Source organism: Empidonax traillii, unplaced genomic scaffold (assembly GCF_003031625.1).
Source record: "Empidonax traillii isolate 1590-97213 ecotype Southwest subspecies unplaced genomic scaffold, ASM303162v1 scaffold395:size559319, whole genome shotgun sequence".
NCBI lineage: Eukaryota > Metazoa > Chordata > Aves > Passeriformes > Tyrannidae > Empidonax > Empidonax traillii.
In genome coordinates this window covers 448,814-469,172 of record NW_020955588.1, presented here as the reverse complement: position 1 = coordinate 469,172, position 20,359 = coordinate 448,814, and the positions used below count along the sequence as shown (strand labels likewise).

Sequence of the window (20,359 nt, the reverse complement as noted above, 5' to 3'; positions counted from 1 at the left end):
TTTGCTAACTGTGTTTGTGTACTTCACACCACCTTCAGGTATGGTTGTGTGGAATTAAAGCATTTTGGAAATGGGGATTCTCCTCACGTTCAGTTCCAGACAAGTTTCTCATGCAAGATCAGGTCTGAGTGCTATTTTTAAAAATGCTGTAGCACCTTTGGACTGCAGAACTATAGAAATGGTAATTTTTTACTGATGCTATTGCTTCTAATAGATGTAGTTTTGCAGGGTGATGTCTTTTATGTGGTTTATGCTTTTCTGCTATAAATCTGACCTCAATTTACATAATAGCAAAAAAGATGCCTTCTTGAAAGTATTCTGCCCTATACCTGCTGTAATTCAGTGCAGCTTGCATGTCAGGCTGAGGTCTGGCTGGTGGCATTAGGTCAGACCCTTTTGGAAATCTACTATAGATTCTACACCTTATTTATATTTATCCAGCATTAAGTTAGTGCTAATTAGATTTGTAAATTTTCTTCTATTCATGCTTTCTATATTGACTTTTAAATATCAATACCTTTTTTTTTTTAACTTTGAAATTGTTAAAATGCACAGAACAGTCTAATTTTGCTTCCTAGAAATCTACTTTTCCCTTCTTTTATGTGATTATCTCGGTATGAGAAGTTTCCACTCCTGCAGGTTTGGAGTTGAGTTTTAATGCAATAGAATGTAAAGAAATCTCATTTTTGTGGGTTTTGTTTGTTTGTTTTGGTTTTTTTTTAGAGGATCTGAAACTACTGTAAGGATATAAATTTATAATAATTCATAGAAATTGTATGTGCAGATTAGGTTCAACATACTGATTTTATAGACTGACAGGATACCTTGAAAAGGAGTCCATCAAACAGACTGTGAAGCTAGAGAAACACATCCAGCAGTAGGAGACATGCTTCATTTCCACAGAATGCTGTAATCCAAGCTATTGATTTCTTTGGAGATTCACCCTGTGATGTTCTGCATCGCTGGAAGTGTTCAAAAAATATGGAGGTGGCACTTGAGGACGTGGTTTAATGGTGAATGTGGTGGTGGTGCTGGGGTTGGTGGTTGGACTCGATCTTAAAGGTCTTTTCCAATCGTAACGACTCTATGATAAGTAGAATATAAAATATATTAATATTTTAAAGGAGATTCATTCCTCTTTAAGGAAATATTTTATAACCATATCTATCCCTTCAGTAATTGATTGATTTTATTTTATTTTCCCAAAGGCTGCTAAATTCCATTAAAGGTAAAATTAATTGTCCAAGTGATAATTATTTTTTGCCATTAAAACTCACTCATTTTCCTGTGTTCAGGAAGCAACAATCTAGTCAGTACTTGCATGTAGAAATTTGCATGGTTTATGAAAAATTAGATGTGTGAAGGATGTTTTAATTTTCCAAACCACACTTACGGAATTAAGCACCTTCTTGGAAGGTTTTAGAGTTCATACACTATTCCTGATAACACAGTTCCTGCTCCCAAATCCCTGAGGTCTCCACAAGCTGGAAGCAGAGTGATGTGGTTTTTTTCCGGGCAGGGAAGACACAGAAATCCCTCTTGTCTTTGTCTCCCACAAAGCAGTTTTAGGATCCAAGAGGTAGGACAAGGCTAGTGTGCCCCTGTGATCAAAGGGTGCTTCCTGGTGGGAGTGGGAAGGGGGACAGCGTGGATACCTTTCCTACCACTCCACAGGCCTGGGAAGAGGATGCTCTTCCTTCCAGCAGCAAAACCCTTTGTGCTTCATTTGTGAACGGGGGACATTGTGAACACAAGGGGCTCACAGGCTTGCAATTAAAATGTATAACCCTCTAAACACCAGCGGCTAATCCAGAGGCAGCTACATGATTCAAGGGATTAGAAAGGAGACTTAACAGTGACTTGCATAGCCACAGTGCTCTTTTGGAGCTTAGTTGAATTCCACAGAAGTGAGGGAGGTGTTTGAGTTCATAGGTTGAGTTCAGTTCTCCTGTTTTGGTGGGGAAAGCATGAAAAGTCTGGTATCAGCCTTTATTCATAGATTTCTGAGATACAACCACTAAGAATACTTTGCACAAAAATAAGTACAAGTCGACGTCAAATTCAGGTCTTCAGAAAGCTGCAGAAGGATGTTTTGTGGAAGTGCCTCAAAATACTTCAGTGATGTTGTTCATCCAATTATAAAAGTACTGGTCATATGAGTCAGTTTTAGACTTCAAATATCTACAGAAAGCTGGAAAGTATTCTGATCTGGGATTTTAGATAAGCTTATCTCTAGGGGGGGAGGGAGAGGTGGACTAACGAGTTGGAGTCAGGAGGAAAATGGGTTATTCACGTCCTGGGGTTTTTGTGCCTCTCTCCTATTCATCTGACTGTCAGTTTGTTAAATGTTAATCGTCTTCTGCAGGATAAAAATCAGCGTGCTTTCTTCTTGAATATTTGACCTTTTAAACATTCAGTGGTTTTGATTCAGGATGTATTCATTATTCCTCATCTCCCCAAGATAGATTGAAAATGCAGAAAACTAATTAGGGAATAGATCAATAATGTCAGAATTTCATTCAACTACCATGCATTATAAAATACTGATTTATCTAAATCACTGTGGGTGATGGGTTTCTGGGAGACACAGAAAGTGGGAAAACAGAATTGCTAGTGAAAATGACCAAAAAAGTGGGAAAACAGAATTGCTGGTGAAAATGACCAAGAAAAGGACATATACAAAATCCATTTTTTTTTCCTGTAATTTTGTGTTACGTTAATTGTGGAGGCTAAAATCTGGGAGGGATTTAGAACGACATGGTAAGTAATAGAGAAATGAAGTATGAAAAGAGTGAAACATTTTCTTCTCCCCAAAGACATGTTGTGAGATGAGGCCCCTTAGGAATTGATTTTCCTATGATTTTTAAGAGATTAGGGATTGCAAACCAGGAAAACAGTGGATGATTTTAAAAAGAAAAGGGCATTTTAGTTTGGTGTTGGGTTACCATGCCAGGAATCATGGGTCCTGCTCTAAGTTTCTCTGAGCTGTTGGACAAAACTGCTGTGGTATTCCATTCCTCATCTATAAAATAGGAAAGAGAATGGATCCCTTCTCTTGCTCTCTTCCCTGTGGCTGTTGGTACCTGTCTGAAGGATCACTTAGGCTGTGCCCTGCTGTGTATGTGTTTCGTGACTAAGCCAGGAAACCAGTCAGAAACTCCTGGATGCCACCACGTATGAATAATGCTGTCCTCTCTTGTGATGTTCAGCTTGGAGGATTGTCACTAGCAGTTACATTCAGCAGAATGTGTGAGGATGCCAAGGCCCCCAGGGTGTTCAGGGTTAGCTAATTATTCTACAGTAAATAAAAACCCAAGTCTAATTACCGGTATGTACAAATAATAATCAGTGTTTCTGCTGGGAGTGCACAGAAATGTGTTTATCCGTGGGTGATTTTATTAGTCATGCATGTAGTTTGCAAATTACAATCTTTTGACTGTAAATATAAGTAAGAATCTGATGAATTCCATCAGACATTGTTTTCAGAATGACAGTGCCATTTTTTTTTCCCTTCTGGGTATATCCATGTAACCGTGCAAGCTCCAGGGCAATAATGGGGTTACAAGAAGAGATAGGATGTGGCTACCAAAAGTCTGTCTTCCTACTGTTAGTGTAAACAGTAAAACAAAACCAGGGGCTCTATAAAGATGACCTGTTGCGATCTGGTTTTGAAATCTAGGTGGCTCAGCTGTTAGGCAGTGCTTCCTCCCCTTCTCCTCTCAGCCTCATGAAATTAGAAGGTTAAAATGCAGAGCCCAAAGCTGGAAACTCGAGGTACAGATGTTTGATTGCACAAATTCTCCAACGCCACAAGTCCAACACATATGCTGATGTAGCATCTGCTGGAGCCCAGCAGGTTCCTGGCCAGACCAGGAGGGATATGCCAGGAGAAAGATTTTCTTAGATGTGCTCTAGGCCATTTTAGTCCCTTTGCTGGTGATCAGTTTTGAGGCAGAGGCACTGGCCTAAGCAGACCTGTTGGTGGGACTTGAGGCTATTCCTGCATTTTGAATAATCAGTAATAATTATTGTTATTAACAACAGGTAACCCAGGTAACCTGGTTTTACTATGCAGCATTTCTTATAGCAACTTGCTGTCTCCTCCTGAAACCGTAAGAAAATATTTTCCAATTCCTTTTTTGTAATACGTTAAATGACTTTTATCCCTGCAGTTGCTTTGTCTTCAGAGTATCTTTGTGATTTAAGTGTCTCTTTCCTGTGGCTGAACTGCATTTTACTGGGAAGAAACTAGTTTGGGAAGTCCTTGCACATGTTTGGTCTCGGTTTTTGCTGTGTCATGAGTGAATTGGCAGCTGCAAAGTCTGTCAACCAATTTCCATGTCAGTGAACTAACATAATAATGTGTTTGCAGGGTCAAGCTGTTGCTCAGCTCTGTTCAACCATTCCCAATGTTACTGTTTTTGGAACAGCTTCATCTTTCAAACATGAAGCAATCAAAAACTCAGTAACTCACCTGTTTGACAGAAATGCAGACTATGTTCAAGAAGTAAAAAGGTAATCTTGTATTTTCCTGAGTAAGGTCTGTGTATTATCTGGCAAAATACTACGAAAGGCACCAGGCTGATCATATTTATGGGAAGAGATTACATTTTGTGATTTTGGGAGCTGTAGTTTATTCCAGATATTCCATCTGGCCACTAGGGACAAGAGAGCAAGCATATCCCTATTTTTTTATAAGCAACATAAGCTTTTTTAGTCCATGTTTCTACTTGGACATCTGTTGTGAGCAAAGTAAATCATGTGAAAAATACTAAAAGTCCTAACAAAAGGATGTGCTTTGCCTTCATTTGCATCTATACTTGCTCACTGCAATGCACCAAATAAGATGTTTTCAGTGGATTTGTAAGGTATCCAGGTTTTGGAGTTCTCTGCTGTGTTTCCATCTGCCTGGGTTTTTATCCTCTGCCAGGGATTGATACTGGAGCACATGATGTGTGCTTTAGTTTCAGATCCTTAGATTTTGTTTGTTTGCATTCTGATTAAAATCATCCTGTTGCCTTTTGAAGCCATCATGTGTGTTTCTGTTTATGTGCTTTCAAATACTTTGTTTTCCAATTTGTCTGACTGTTTTTAGATCTTGATGTTGATGCAGGTGGCAGAACTTCTGTCTGAGCTGGTGTTGCAGGAGAAATCAGGGTGTCCTGCTGCTGTTTCTGGAGCACTCCCAAGGGCTGAAGAGAATGTTTGAAATTATCCATCACAAAGGACGTTTTATATTGCAGAAAAAAATTTCCATATGGGAATTTTCACCCCCAAAAAGATAGGATTTGTCGAGCAGATGACACCTCTACCGTTTCCTTAGAGCTCAGAAGAACTGTAGCATGTTTTTTCAGCCTTTTGATAACCTTTCTCTTGGGGAAGTACACATAACCTGAGTGTTTTGTGCCTCTGGAGAATTGCTGTACTGAGATGAAGGCTGAGTTCTAGCAATCCCCACCTGACAAACAACCAAGAGAGAACACTTGCAAACACTGATCAGAGCTCAGCACCAACCTCAATCCTGCCTCTTGGCTGAGGCAGCACAAGATTTGATCTGGGTGTGTGGTGGGGGAGCAGATATGATAGAAATTAGTGCTTAGGAAGTGGATAAAGTCCCTTTAGGTTCTGATAACTTTGATTGCAGATAACCAACCTGGGGCTGCTTCTGCCCTTCAGCAGGGCAGTTCTTTTTGGGACAGTTCCCTGACACCACCCCTGACTTTGTAACAGATTACAACTGCTGAAATCAAAAGACCTGGCTACCAAGGGGTGGGTGGAATTCTGCTCTGTTAAGCCTGTTAAAATCCCTTTTGGTGGTCTTGCATTTTCACATACCCTTTCACTTTGCAATGGGCCAGTGAGGCAGAGAACCAGTGGCTACAAAAGGCAAAACATTAAGTGCAGCAAGCTGGTTGGTGCTTCTTTCCTGGTAGAGAGTTGTGTAATATTAGCACAGTAAATAGTCCTGATTGCGAGACAGGAGTGACAACCTGTAGAATATGCCACTTCTCTGATTTGTTGCTCAGATCTGTGCATTTTCAAAGTGAAAATGAAAATATTTTTAATAAAAGTACAGTAGTAGTACTGGGATCGCTGTTACAACAAACTGTCCTTCAGCAGAGGCAGCGAGGGAGTGGTGTAGTTGTTTGCTCTGGTGCCATAAAGCTCTGGCTCTTTTCCCTAAATCAGGAAATTTGGGCTTTTTTTTTTTTTTTTTTAATTAGCATCATATTGACATTGCATTCAGAAAGTTGTTGGAAAGTTATAAGTATGCAAACCAACTGTTTTTTGAAACAGTATAAACATTTTCTTCTTTCTTTAATATGGCCTGAGGATTTCTAGCTCTTGGTGACTTAAACTCTTTGCTGACATCTATTTGATATAAAGTCTGAAATACAAGGCTCTCTAAATAACTTTGCAGTCAGTTTGTCTGAATACTGGGATAAGATCTATTTCCTTAAAAAATCAGAAAAGTATCAGAATATGTGTATAAGAAAAATATCAGAATATGTGTATAAGAAAAATGTACCTTTACTCTATAATATTAATTGAAAAAGAGATAACATTCTCTTACATTTGCATTCACTCAAAAATGAACTTTATATCTATCACCTGTTTTTTTATAACATAATTTTACTGAAAGCCCTCAAAAAGGAGGAACAAGGTGGTTTCCCACTCTTCTGACCCTAAGAGATTAGCTAGCCTGACAAACCTGCATTCCACCCCTGAATGAGCTGGAAATGTCTTTTGATGAGCATAAAGTTTTTGTGTAGTCCAAATCTCAGCCTCAGAATCCTTTCTAAAGTACCTGGAAAATGCTGGTGTTATGTTAACAACCAGCCTGTATCACTCTGGCTGATCAGCCCTATAGATCTTACTGCAAATTAAGATTTTTTTTTCCCTTGCGCTTTTAGAATCTCAACAGATGGAGTAGATATTGTTTTGGACTGTCTTTGTGGAGAAAATACTGGGAAAGGCCTCAGTCTTCTCAAACCACTTGGGACTTACATTTTATATGGTGAGTGGAAATACATTCTGAATACAGGACGTATTTCAAAACTAAAACTTTGCAAAGCTTGGAATCATCCATGGCACTCCCTCCAGAACTGATGACTGACATGTTATGCTTTCTCAGTTTGACCATTTCCATACAAGGATTTTAGTCAAACTGAGCATGGACTAAGTTATTGAGAAACAACAGGCAATACAAAGAAAGTCTTTAAAAAAAAAATTAAAAATGTACATCCAGAAGTCAAACTGAACATAATGTTTCAGCTTGTTAAAACATCATTGGGTGATAGAGGAGAAGTGTGGGAGAAGGTTTGGATCTCTCATTCCACACACCAGAGGAATCATTGTGTGGCCAAGGGAACTGCAATGTAGTTTTTGTGGGAGGGGAGGCCGAAGGGCAATTTCAGGGAGAATACTATTGGTTCTATTTGACATGACTTTGAGGAATTCAAGCCCAGGCTTCTGTTCAGATTTTCATTCCTGTTTGTGGACTGTTCCACATACGGAGTAGACACATTTTCCCTGCAGTTCTGCCAGGCTGCCCCATTGTGTGTGGGTAAAGCAGGCCAAGCTGCTGTTGGAGGGGACAGCATTGCCCCTGCCTTTGGGGGGCTTGGTAGATTGCCAACGTCATCTTGAAATTCCTGTAAACTTGTAGGGCTCAGCCACCTTAGCCTCTTTGTTGAAGTATAAGGCTTTCTACTTACTCCTTTTAAACCTGGTCTCTTTTTCTTCCTAAATATGAATCGTGGAAATATATAATAAAATGGTGTGTTTTGAGCATGTAATAAGTCGTGTGTGAACGTACTTATCTTTTGCAGGTTCATCTAACATGGTTACTGGGGAGACAAAAAGCTTCTTCAGTTTTGCGAAATCAGTAAGTGTCCCAGGGCTGTGATTCTGCTCTGTCCTCCAACTTCAGTCTTTTCTGTAGCATTTTCATCTCTGTCATTTTCATTTATCTCTACTGAGTTGTTACTCTGATGTTACTGAAGAGAGAGTTTTTGTGCCATGTTTTCGTTTGACAGGACAGCTAGACAGGAATTGGATCTGTGTGCAGTGCATATTGAAATTGTTAGTTATCAGACACAGATCTGTTATACAGCTAAGTTTAGGCTGCATTATTTATCTACTTATGGCAGAATATCATTTCCATGGATATCAATAACTGTACCCTGTGGATTGCTCATATCTGAAGACACTCTGGTGACAGTGCACTGGATTAAAGGAAATATATCTCAAGATGGGGCCTCTGTCCAGTCATTTCCAGCTTTTCAGAAGTTGGTTTCATTACAGAAATGCATTTTTTAGTTCCAAGTGACATCAAAGAGATTATGATGATGTGGCATTTGTTTCCTTATTGATGATGCTAAGAAATTCAAAGTTCAAATGTTTTGTTTTTTTTTTTTTCTTCAACTAACTACAAAAATCTGCACAGAAATCCTAGGGGTCAAAAAGGGGACAAATATATCAAACAAACTGCTGGTGAGAAATAAGTTATCCAGGAGTGAAAGTGATTCCTTCATACAAGAAAAACAGAGGGAAAGGTCTTGTCTGAAGATCTGTCATATGATCCTTCTGCCAAGAGCTCACTTACAGCTTCCAGCAACAACTCCTTCCCAGGAGGAATTGGCTTCAAAAGTCTCTGTGTAGTTGAAAACAAGATAAATCAGAGACTGTAGCAAGGAGCTGTTCTTTGCCTCCTACATTTTCTTATTGGTTGTAGTGGAATGATCCTTATTATTGTTATGTGTCTATGAACTAAAGATAATCTTTGCTATGCAGCCTTTTTACTGTTAATGTCAGGATATCCAGATGCATATAATTTGTAGGGTACCATCTGAAATGGTTTTCAGATAGTACTGGTATTTATTGACTGAATAAATATGAAGAAATTGAATTAATTTAAAAAGCATATAAAATATATGAAAGTATAACTAGTTTCTTTATGTAATTATGCTGCAAAATTAACTCATCAAAGTTGTATGAAAATTATAATTAAAAATTTACCCATTCAAATAAAATTTGCAAGTAAGTGGCATCTCAGTCTCAGTGATACTCTTGGGCTAAATGAGATAAAATACTTTCATTAGATATTATGAGGTTTGCTCAAGTATCACAAACAAAATAATGGGTGTAAAGTAATTGGGAGCTGATAAGCAGTGTCTGGTTCCCTTGGTTTTGAGAGAAGAGTAATAGTCAAGAGTTGCCTGTGAATGTTTGGGCAGCTTGAGTGGCTGCCTTGAGATAACAAAGGATAGCAGAAGTAAGAAGGGAGGTCCAAACTCGTTGCTACCTGACTCACATCCTAAACCCAGATCTGTTCACCATCCTTCTGACACCCTGACCTCAGGAAACACAAGTTTGTGTTTTATTTCTGCATGTCAGTCAGCTGCATATTTTTTTTCTTCATCCTTAATTCAGATTTTTGCTGCTTCTCTTGGCTGTTGCTCCACATCTGACAGATGAGTCGTTTATCACACCTGCCCAGACAGTTTTCTTGTGAACTTTCCTGTGAAAAACGTTTTTCTAACCATGCTGTTGTTTATTGGTTTCCAGTGGTGGCAGGTTGAGAAAGTAAATCCTATCAAGCTGTATGAGGAGAACAAAGTCATTGCTGGATTTTCCCTGTTGAATCTACTTTTCAAACAGAATCGAGGTGGCCTGATCAAGGGTGTGATGGACAAACTCCTAAATCTATATAACACCAAGAAGATCAAGCCTGTGGTTGATTCATTATGGGCTTTGGAAGAGGTAGGAGCAAAATTTCTTTCCCCATTTTGATACTTGTGAAAAATATGTACTTTTAGGTGTAAAATTAAATTTAAACAAGTTCTGTAGTTATTAATGTATGCAGCTTTTTACTTGTGCACAAGTTGTCTCCAGAGCCCCTGCTATTCAGAAACTCCAAGATCTGGAGTTATCCACACGTTTCTCCACTAAATATACCTATTGAAAATACTAATAATAAATGTGTTTCTGCAGTCTTAGAAAATCTTTTCTGTTTCCTAGGTGCATGAAACGTGTGACTAACAAGTGCAGAGTGAAATGCATACATTAAAATTGAAAACAACTTAGATCTTTTCCTCAGAGTAGCTTTTAATACATAAGCTTTAGTTTCAGTGCCATAGTTGGGCTAGCAAACATTGGAAGCTTGCAGGCTTTCAGGAGGTTGTTGGAAGTGTATCAAAGACAATCAAATCATAACTCACTTTTCAAGTAAGTTAAAATTGTGAACTGTGGATATTTTTTTGTTTCTTTCTTTCCTTTTAATTGCTCAGCTCTCCTTAAAGACACAAAAAGCAGCCAATGTGCTCACAGCCTGGACAAATTATAAGCCCCCTGTCCAAAGCAGTGTTTCCTAGACCTTTATATTTAAGATGCTGATAAAGAGACAGAAGTATTTTTGGAGGTGTGAACAGATATTATCATATGAAAAAAACACCCTGTGATTATATACCACCACCAGATTGATATTTGTGGTTTATGTGTTTGGGAAGTGCACTGAGCCTGACACATCACTTAAGATGCATAATCTGTAATAGCTCTGCTGAGTGTGGATTGTGTCTGCATCCATTGTATTTTGCTGTTCAGAAGGTGCTGCAACAAAATTTTGTGAGATTTATGTTTTTGATGTGGGGTATTTTTTAAGTTAATTATTAAATAAGCTTATGAAGCCATTTAAAAATTTGAGCGGCACAAGTCTGTAGACAGGCATTCTGCAGTTTCTTTGTTCATGTAGAATACATACTTTTCATGTATTGGTGAGTAAAAAAGGGGTAATTAAAACAGTAACAATAGCTTAAGTCTTGACTGAGGACATAACATGAAAAATTACACGTGGCAGGCTGATCTGAATAATCAACATGATGGGAATTTGTTGGGAGACTTCTGTTTGATAACATTTCATCCAACATTTGGCAGTAGCATGCACCAGCCCTACCCGTAGATTGTGAAATGTGTAAATACATCTGTTGTAAAGCACAGTCTAGAAAACTCCAGCTCATTTGTCACGCCTGCTCACTTCCCATGAGCTGTCTGGGAATTCACAAAGGAAATGTCTGGCTGGTATCTTCAGGGATACAGTAGTGCAAGAGCTGCTTATTCAGTTGCAAAGTGTTGCTGAAATATTACTCATTCAGGGCATTATCATTTGGAGGATATTTTAGCAGGTATAAAAATAACTTAGGGCTGACTCTTAAGTTAATATGATACACAGAAAATGTGTCATAGCTGAGGACTTAATGGAACCAAACTGAAGAAAGGTTGGTGTGTGTGTTTTTGTTCCATTTTGGGAGGTTTTTATTTTTAACTCCATAGCTCTAACATCTCCCCTCTTCAGAATTTGACATTTGACTGATGGTCACTAAACCAGTGTATGACCAGTTGTTACCTTTGAGGTTTCCCCAGGAAAATTCCTGACCCAAAAGAGCATCGAGGATGAATGTTTAGCTAGAGAGGGGCAGAAAGGTGGACTGCCTAGATGGCATTTGAAAATGAAGGATTGGATCGTTTTCTGTGGAAGAATATTACCTTCTCCAGAGGCTCATGGGAGAATCCATTTGTCCTCTGTCTAGAAGATCTGCCATGAAATGAGCTTGAATCCAGTAAGAGACATTCAAAATGAAAATATTTCAAGGAAAATTCGCAGAGGAGCCTTGACCGTGGGACACCTTTCCAAATGTTTTATGTTAAATACCTGAATATATTATCTCATGAAATTTTTGATCTCTGTATGAAAGGCACATCCCCAGCATATCCCTTCAGCTGGCTTTATTCACTCTGCATCTGCATTTGTTTTCATGTATTCCATTGTGCAAATCAATTCACAAATTAATGCAGACTCTCTAAAGCCAACATGGAAGACACCTGGTTTCCTTTCAAAGCTGTATTAAAGTACAAGTACTGATCTTTTCAGGCCTGTTTCAGTTGCCATTCATGTGTCAGAGCTGAAAAGCACCTTTGCAGTCTTAGGAGACAATGAGTTCTATCTGTGCTGGTGTTCCCCTTTGCAGCTCAAGGCTGGTTGCTATAGGACTGCTTCCTTGCATGATAACCCCAAAATTGAGGGCTTTATGTTCTAGTGCTTGTGAGAACAGCCAGAGAAAGGCTTTGTGTCTCCATGAATTGTGTAAAAGAAATATTTCTTTGTTCTAAAAGCCGAGTATCGTTCCTTGAACAGGATTTATTTCTTAATACTTTCTGCAGGAGCCCACAGTTTGAATTTAAAAGAACATACTGATTAGAGAATATCGTAATTGCAGTGAGATTTTCCATTTTAAAGTGTTTCAAGTGGCAGTAACGGGATTTAGAGAAAGTTACTGGATTCCCAGTTTTCTATCATGTAGTCTATGTTATGTGATGTCTTGTTGATTGTCAAGTAATAGTAAAGATAACAGTGTTCAGAAATTATTAGATGGGCTTAGCTTGGTAACTGTTCCTGTTGAATTATGAAGGTTTGCCTGAGTGTCCACGAGATCATTCTGATTAGGTTATAATCCCTCCTAGTGTCCTTATTTCTCTGCTTTAGGGCTGCTTCCAAAGGCCATGAAGTGCATGGACCCTTCCTATTTTCACTGGCCCTTGTTTTAGGATAAGGATTGCCCTGCCTCTTCACCAGGCTGCTTAAATGAATTTACCAATTGGCTGAAGAGAGAAACTTGGAAGTGACTCAGTTTTCTTCAGAGAATCAGTGTATTTCTTCAGATTATTACAGACACAAGGGAGCTCAGGGTCTAGACTCTTGACTGCTGCTGTGGAACAAAACTATTTTGTATTGCTGTGTTAGCTGTTGGTGTTTGTTTGGGAAGGGTAATTTTAATCAGAAATTTACATCCATAAATCCTAGTAAAGTCAAGTCTTTTCTCAAGTAGGCAATTAGAACCATTTTATTGTGTGAAAGTAAGAAGGATTTAACTAAGAGACAGTAATAAAAGCCATAGATACTTTAAAATGGAAATCCAACTTGGGAATTATTCATCATGAGATGAGTGAAGTCATACAATAAATTAGCTGCTGGTGAGATGTCTTGCTGTTTTGCAACTATTTGTTTATGCATTCAAGTGTTTAAAAGATGAGATGATTTGTGAATGGTGCATGCTTAAAATGCAGTTCTGCAGTAGAAAGCTGATTGTCTGGTAAGATGGCATTTCATTACAAGTAGAGTTTAAAACAGAATTAGTATTCAGTGACTATTTGTTGAGCTTTGTGGTTTTTTTCTTTGTCAGTGACTACTTATCTAATCCTTAATTTGCAGTTAGTCACTCAACTTCATTTTGATTAATTTATAGCACATTTATACATTAGCATTCTCCTGAGGGTCTGTAAGTCTTTGGCTTTACACAGTAGACAATTGGAGATCAGTAAGCAGGATGAAAACTGAAGGTTCTCAAAAAAAAAAAAATCTAGTTTGCTGAATAAAAATGTGCACATTGCACTGTTCTGTTAAAATTCTGTGGGTTTTTCATGTCTTTATAGTTGCAAAAGAAAATGCATGCTCAAGGTAGAATAGGTTATTGACACAAGTTATCTGCACCTTCTTTGGTGATTTACAGCAGTTAAAGGCAGCACTGAGTGTGTAAAGCAGACCCCAAAAGTTCTTGCACAGAAACTGCCACTCATGATCCATGTTATCAAAATATCTGAGGCAGCTTTCCCTCCCCCTAAACTGCCTGTGTCTAAGAGGACTCTTCAGTTTTGTGCCTTTTTGTGCATATGGGTACCAGTGAGGTTATGGAAAAACATCCTGACGCCAGGTCTGGGTTGTGTACCACTGCATTCTTGTCTCTCAAATGATTTAAAGGAGTGCAGTTAGATAGTAATAATGATATCAAAGACTTGTACTGCCTTAGGGCCAGAAAGAGTGATGAAGATACTGAAACCTGTGGAACAGAGTTGTTACTTAAAAAGTAAGAGGATAATCTGATAACATGTCAACAATTGGCTGGTACCTTATAGTAGGCACTGAACATCACTCTGTGTTGTTTTGGAGTGATAATGCAATAATATCTTTAGCGACACCTCACTTACTCAATAGTGATGCAACAACTGTAGCCCAGATCCAGGAATATACCATGGCCCTCAGCTGTGATTGAAATCAGTGGAATCAAGGCAATAAATACTCTTATAGATCTTGATATGAGTATCAGAGAACTCTAATGACTGTGCACAGTGGTCAGTGTGTAGAATTCATAAATGGAAAAAGCCCTGCACCTTAATTTCGTTTGTAATGATCACTGCACAATCAGTCGCTGGCTATTTTTGGCTGAATAATTGTGAGAGATGTTGCAGGTCTGGCTGTAAGTACAGTTTTTATATAAGTGAGATTTCCTGCTCTTGAAGCCAGAGCTTTTCTCTGTAGTAAATTGCTAAGGAAGCCCAAGCTGTGTTTAAGAACCTAAAGCTAAAGGAATGCAGTGCACCTAATCACATTATAGTGACATTATAGAATACCTGCTGATACAAAAATTTCCTTTAACATTTTCTCCTGGGTTGCTGTTCTCACATCCTTTGTGCTCTCTTGGTTAGCTACCAGTGTGATCAGCATGCAAAGGAAAAGAGTAGAAACCTTCCATTAAGATCTCAGCCTTACTGAGTTGCAGTCCAGTGATGAGAACTGGATGAAGGAACACTTTCTGTACAGAATTTATTGCAGGTTTTGGGGAGGGCAAGGCAATCACAATATGTCTGGGTTTAGCACTGCTCAGTGGCTTCAAATGAGTCAGGTACTGTAAACCTGTGTTTTTCCACTGAACTCATCCTCTCATATAAATTACCATCTCAGTGCAGGCTTTTAGATACCAACAGTATCATTATTTGAGGTGGGGGGGACGGGAGAGCTCAAACCCATGATAGCAGAATAATAATAGTGAGCCCCCTAAAGCAGAGACTTTAATTTCATCAAAAGCTATTTATGCCTTTCTCTGATCTTGGCTTCAGGGCAAAAAGCCTGTCATGTATCACCATGGTGAGACAGAGAGAAAATTGACCCATTAGTTACTTTTAACATAGAAAGAGAGCAATCTAATAATATCAGATCAGGCTGGTACCTTGTTAGGAATACTAAATGCCATCTCGGGCCTATTTTTGTTTTAAAGTTATACTATAATAATGGGTGAAGGTTTTTGTCTTTTCTGCTTGATGAAGACATTCTCCAGCAGAACAAACTGTGCCTTTTTTTGAAGCCAAGGACTTCTATAGCATTTAGAACCTGCATTTGTTCTTCAGGGTATTCAAAATAACAGAGCACCGTGATAAAAGTGGAAGTACATTTATAACCAAAGTAATCACCCACCCTGAAATAAAAGATTCATTTCTTCATAAGCATAAAACAATTTACTTTGCAGTATTATAGTGTCAAGAGAGGGAACTGTAAGTCACTCTGTGGAACCTCCCCCCAGCGTGCCAGTGTGTCTGTGCTGTGATTGCTCCTCTGCCTTACAGAGCACACTCTGCTTGGTTTGGTGCTGTGATTATTTCTTTAACAGAACAAATTCTTTTGCAGTTCTTCGTGAACAGCTTTCCTGATGTACAGGGATTAACTCTGCAGATACACTGCCCTCTGATGCTGCCTTATAACTCTCTTTGTTCTTCCTATGCGTGGGTTCTGTTCCCTCTGACTGTACGAAATAAATACCTGTAGTTCAAAGTAAATGTAAATGTTTTATCTGTGCATCACTGCTGTTTCTTTGTACACAAACAGGTCTAACAGGTTTGATACAAGCTTTGTGCAGGTATCAAAGCATGCAAAAATGCAAGGAACTGTGTCTTACTGATGCAACAGGTTTGAAAACAGATGTGGGGAAAGAAGGCTGAGAAGCAAAACCTCAATAATTCAGGGCAGCTTGCTTCTGTGTTCACAGTCAAATTATGCAAAATGTCTTTCAAATTTGGGAATCACAGAATCATGGCCCTTAAGACCATACAGATTCCAATCCCCAGCCATGGGCAGAGACTCCATCCTCTAGCCCAAGTTGCTCCAAGCCCCATCCAACCTGGCCTTGGACACTTCCAGGGATGGGGCAGCCACAGCTTCTCTGGGCAACCTGTGCCAGGGCCTGCCCACCCTCACAGAGAAGAATTTCTTTTCAATGTCCCATCTGACCCTGCCCTTGATCAGTGAAAAGCCATTCCCTGTGCCCTTGAACAAAGTCCTTCTCCATCCTTCCTGCAGCCCTCAAAGCCTTCTCTTCTCTAGCCTCAGAGTAAGGGGAAAGCTACTCCACTTGAATTTTACCTCACTAGCATTAAATGTAATGAAAACAAGTTCTAAATGACTGAAAACTGAGCCATGAGTAAGGGGATTCTTAATTTAGACTTTACATAGAATTTTTCCCAAAATGCATATATGAAGTAAATACTAATTAAAACTCAAAACAATTTTGGTTCTATATGCTTAGATGAATAAAACATATCTTGAAAGTCCTGGAGATTAATTGGGTTTTTTTCCCTCTAAAACCTTGTGTATACCTGATTACGGGATCCTCACTGCTCTTACATGAATTACTATGTTCCTATGAAGTGCCTGTATAATTTCATTGGCACTTCTTCCCCATTGAATGCTGTTTAACAGGACTTCATGTTACTTCATAATTTATTCTACCCTTCCTTCCACTATCAGGGAGTGATGGCATAACCCAGTGGTCCTTTTGGATTCACACCCTGTTGATGGCAATGTAACGTGATTATGATTTTATCAAAAGCCAGAGAAAGAAGCAAGACGACTTCTACAGAGGCACCGTGGTTCCATAATAAGGCCCCAGATACATGACATTAGCTGTGATTGCCACAAAATCAGGTTGGGTAAATGAACTGTTTTAGGAAATTTAGACTTCACTTGTTAAGTATGTAAGCAGAAGTCAATTCTTTTCAATTGCTATAAATTATTCATAAACACTGTGTGAAATTCAACCTACATGAACAGAATTTAATTAAACTAGTAATTTATTCCAGCTCTGTGCTTTCTATTACTTTGTTTTGCTGCTGCTGAAATTTAGCTTGGTTTGTCTAGCCTGCAAGTTGAATACCTGTGTTTAAACAGTTTTGCCATCTTGAATCTTCAGAATGTTCCTTTATGCACACTGAGAATATTTGTGCTATAATACTCATTTAGTAGATAAATAACAAAAGAGATGGTGGATATCATCACTTGCCCAAGGCTGTGCAACATGGTAGTGTAAAGATCATGGATCAGCCTGAAAATCTCTAATTTCTAATTCTGGCCTCTCACAGCCAAGGCCCTGGGCTGTGTGTCAGCATCTCAGAGCCTTCGTGATCCTGAGCTCTGGTCTCAGAGTGGTGTGCGTTCTACCAGAGGTCACTAAGCTGTTTATTTTCAGGGGAATTGTATTTTCATGTTTTGGAGTGAAGTGGCAAACGTGGAAAAGTATTTTGGCAATATTTCTGATGAACATTGATTCAGATGTTGCTGTCACAAAGGTTAGAAGCTGACTAGTGTGAGACTAAACCTCTCAATTAACATAAATACAGCCTGCAGCTACAGCACTTTTCTCATCTACTTAGTAAGCACTCTGCTAAGAATTAGTTATGGAGATACACAGGCGGAAAATACATTCTGGAAGGCATGAGATGCTGGAGGTTGAAAGTGCAGCGGTGAGTCATGATACTTGTTTCTGGGTCAGGGCAGGCTGTCTTTTCTGTCTGCCCTTGTGTGCCACAGGGATAAGAGCTTTCTGGAACTGCGGGCCAAAGGGAAATAACATGTAGATTTGGTTCCTAAAGGATAATGTGAGGGCTTGGGGAAATAGGCAGGAGAGTAATAGGGGAAGCATTGATAGGTTCCTCTCAAGAAAAAGTGTGTACTTTTGAAGAGAAACTAGTCACATGCTTCCAGTTAATTAGATTAGCAACAGGAGGTTGGATATGGGGAAAACTGCTCTGCCATTTATTAGAAAAATAGGGACAGACCTGTTACATTGAGCAAGCTGCTGATAAATTGCTGTGAAGAAGCAGTATTTTACAGGAATAGTCTGCTTTCTGAAATATATTAGCTGGCTTCTAAGTAATAAATTGGCACACATGCCTTATGTATTGAACTGATGTGGTGATACTGTTCCCCTACAAAGAGACAGAGACCTAGGCAGGGAAAGCTTTTCTATAGACACTCACGACACCTTTAAAATCACCAACCTGTGTGCATAACTCCAAAAGATAGAGTATATTTCTTCTTTGATTATCTTGAATAATGGCTCTAGCACAGTTGTTTTCCACTTCATTTTTACTGTCTGTGTCATGGAGTCAGGAAAACAGGGTTTGATGGAGTCATTTCCCTATTCAAAAACAATTTCTACACTCCTCATAAAGTATTAGAGAATAAAAGCTATTTGCTTTTGTACCCTTGATCCAAGCATGCTTCAATCCATTCCTTTTAATTTCTACCTGATAATGCAAGGAAACATCCACCTGCCTTCTCCCAGACTCAGATGTGGATGAAATATATGCCAATACATTGCACCCACCAGCAGAAATACCTTTAAATGAACTCTGTTATGTCTCCCATTCCACAGAGTTGCTAGTACCACTAATTGGCAAGGAATTCCAAAGACTTAGAACAATGACTGTTTTCTGTCACTCAGAAATAATTATTGGATCCTGTGAATGAAGCTCACTAGACAAAAGTAGCAGGTACTAAAGGGAGAACATTAGAAACTAAGTTTTCAAAGCCACATTTAGATGCAGCTTCATTCTTGTACTGTGCATTGTTACTGTGTGTAGTTTAAGCCACAGAGAGGCTGTGAATGGAACCAAGGATTTCCCTCTGTCAAAAAATTCCACTCACGCCTCTTTGTTAATGAGTTGACTGGTTTGGGAAGAAAGGTCTTGGTCAGTAAAGCTGAGCTGGCAGGGACTGCTACAGTGAGAAATTCAGCTTTTCTCTCAGGGGAGTATGAAGGAGAAATCTGAGGTTTGTGTTCGCAGTTCCTCGTGATTGCATTCTCTCAGAAACTTTTTTTGGTCTTAACTCAAATTAAAGAAAGACCTATTTTCACAGATGCTAAGGATTAAAAAAAAAAGAGAAATTATGAAGTCTACTTGGTGGTGTTGGGAGAGATGAGAGAGGTCACCCTTATATGTCTGGCACAATAGAGAATACAAATAAATTGGGTTCCTCCTGCCTTTGAAACCTTCTCATTTTCAAACTGGGAAGAGATCTCTGATGACTTTGGATGAGGTTTTGGCCACTTGATTTACTAAAAAACCAGACTACTTATTTTGTTTGTGTTTCTGGCTAAATAATATGCATATGTGTGTATATATATATAATTATTATACATAAGAATATATATATAAATATATAAATCTATGAGTCTATTACTTCATTAATTAATTAATGCCTGGAAAGCACTAAGAAGTCCTTGGGAAGTCACTGGAAAGAATCAAAAGGCAGTGGGAGATGAGAATAATGAAAGTATCTCTAGACATTTAAATTTGATGGGTCCATTTTGTCTAAATGATGCTGTATTGGTGACATCACTCCGTGCTCTTTTTCCACGACTGACAGTGAGCAGAAAGGTTAATAGAGCAGAAGGAAATGTGGTGCTTTCAGAGACTGCTGTGTTAGTGTGGTGAGAAACACCAGCAGGGGCTGTAAATTCTAGCTCACATTTTTCTGCTTTGGGGAATTTTGGGTGCTTGGCCTATAAAGAGAAAACGTTGACATGAGCTTTTAGCTACAGGAGAAGGATGTTTAGATGTTAGTAGATACTGAACTCAGATAATTAAATGAAATTAAATTGGCCTTTTTGGTCATAGAAATGCCTTTCTAAGGTTTCTAACATTCTAGCTCTTCTGGAGTCTGTTTGTTGGTGTATCTATGGAACAACAGCCAAAGGAAAAGGAAATTATAAGTTCCATCAGCAAAACCAAGTTTATCTCTCAGCACCTAATCATGATAACTAGTTTTGGCAGACTGGTAGAAATTTTGGAAATCTCTTGAGCAATAGCACAAAAATAATCTCCTGGTTTGGTTCAATTTATTTTTTCCTTCATATTAGTAGTCTAATTAGGTTACTAGATTGCCTTTATTCCCTGTCATGTGATTTTTAAAGTCTTAAAGCATTAGTATATTATAGCATTTTACAACATTAATGCATACTATGATTAACTTCTTATTTTCCAAGTACAGTCAGGAACTCTAGTTGGAAGCAAGTTGCCTTTTCTGGTTTTCATAATTTTCATAATTTTATCCTGAATGAAATGCTGTGATTTTCTCAAAATAACACCTTATTTTAGTGCATAACAAGCATTAATCAAAATAATTGTTATCACCTAATGAAAATGGCTTGAATATTCTTTTCAGTCATTTTAAACACAGATGAGTTTTAAAAGT

At 38.6% G+C, this 20,359-nt stretch overlaps 1 protein-coding gene across 1 annotated transcript in view; it reads left to right on the top strand.

Annotated features, from left to right (window-relative positions):
* The window catches only part of VAT1L (vesicle amine transport 1 like), a 56,272-nt gene that overhangs the window by 15,411 nt on the left and 20,502 nt on the right, over nucleotides 1-20,359 (top strand). Inside the window, exons 4-7 of the mRNA XM_027893549.1 lie at nucleotides 4,373-4,515; nucleotides 6,915-7,018; nucleotides 7,833-7,888; nucleotides 9,571-9,765. Of these exons, the coding sequence (XP_027749350.1) occupies nucleotides 4,373-4,515; nucleotides 6,915-7,018; nucleotides 7,833-7,888; nucleotides 9,571-9,765 (498 nt within the window). The remainder of the gene's footprint in view (nucleotides 1-4,372; nucleotides 4,516-6,914; nucleotides 7,019-7,832; nucleotides 7,889-9,570; nucleotides 9,766-20,359) is intronic.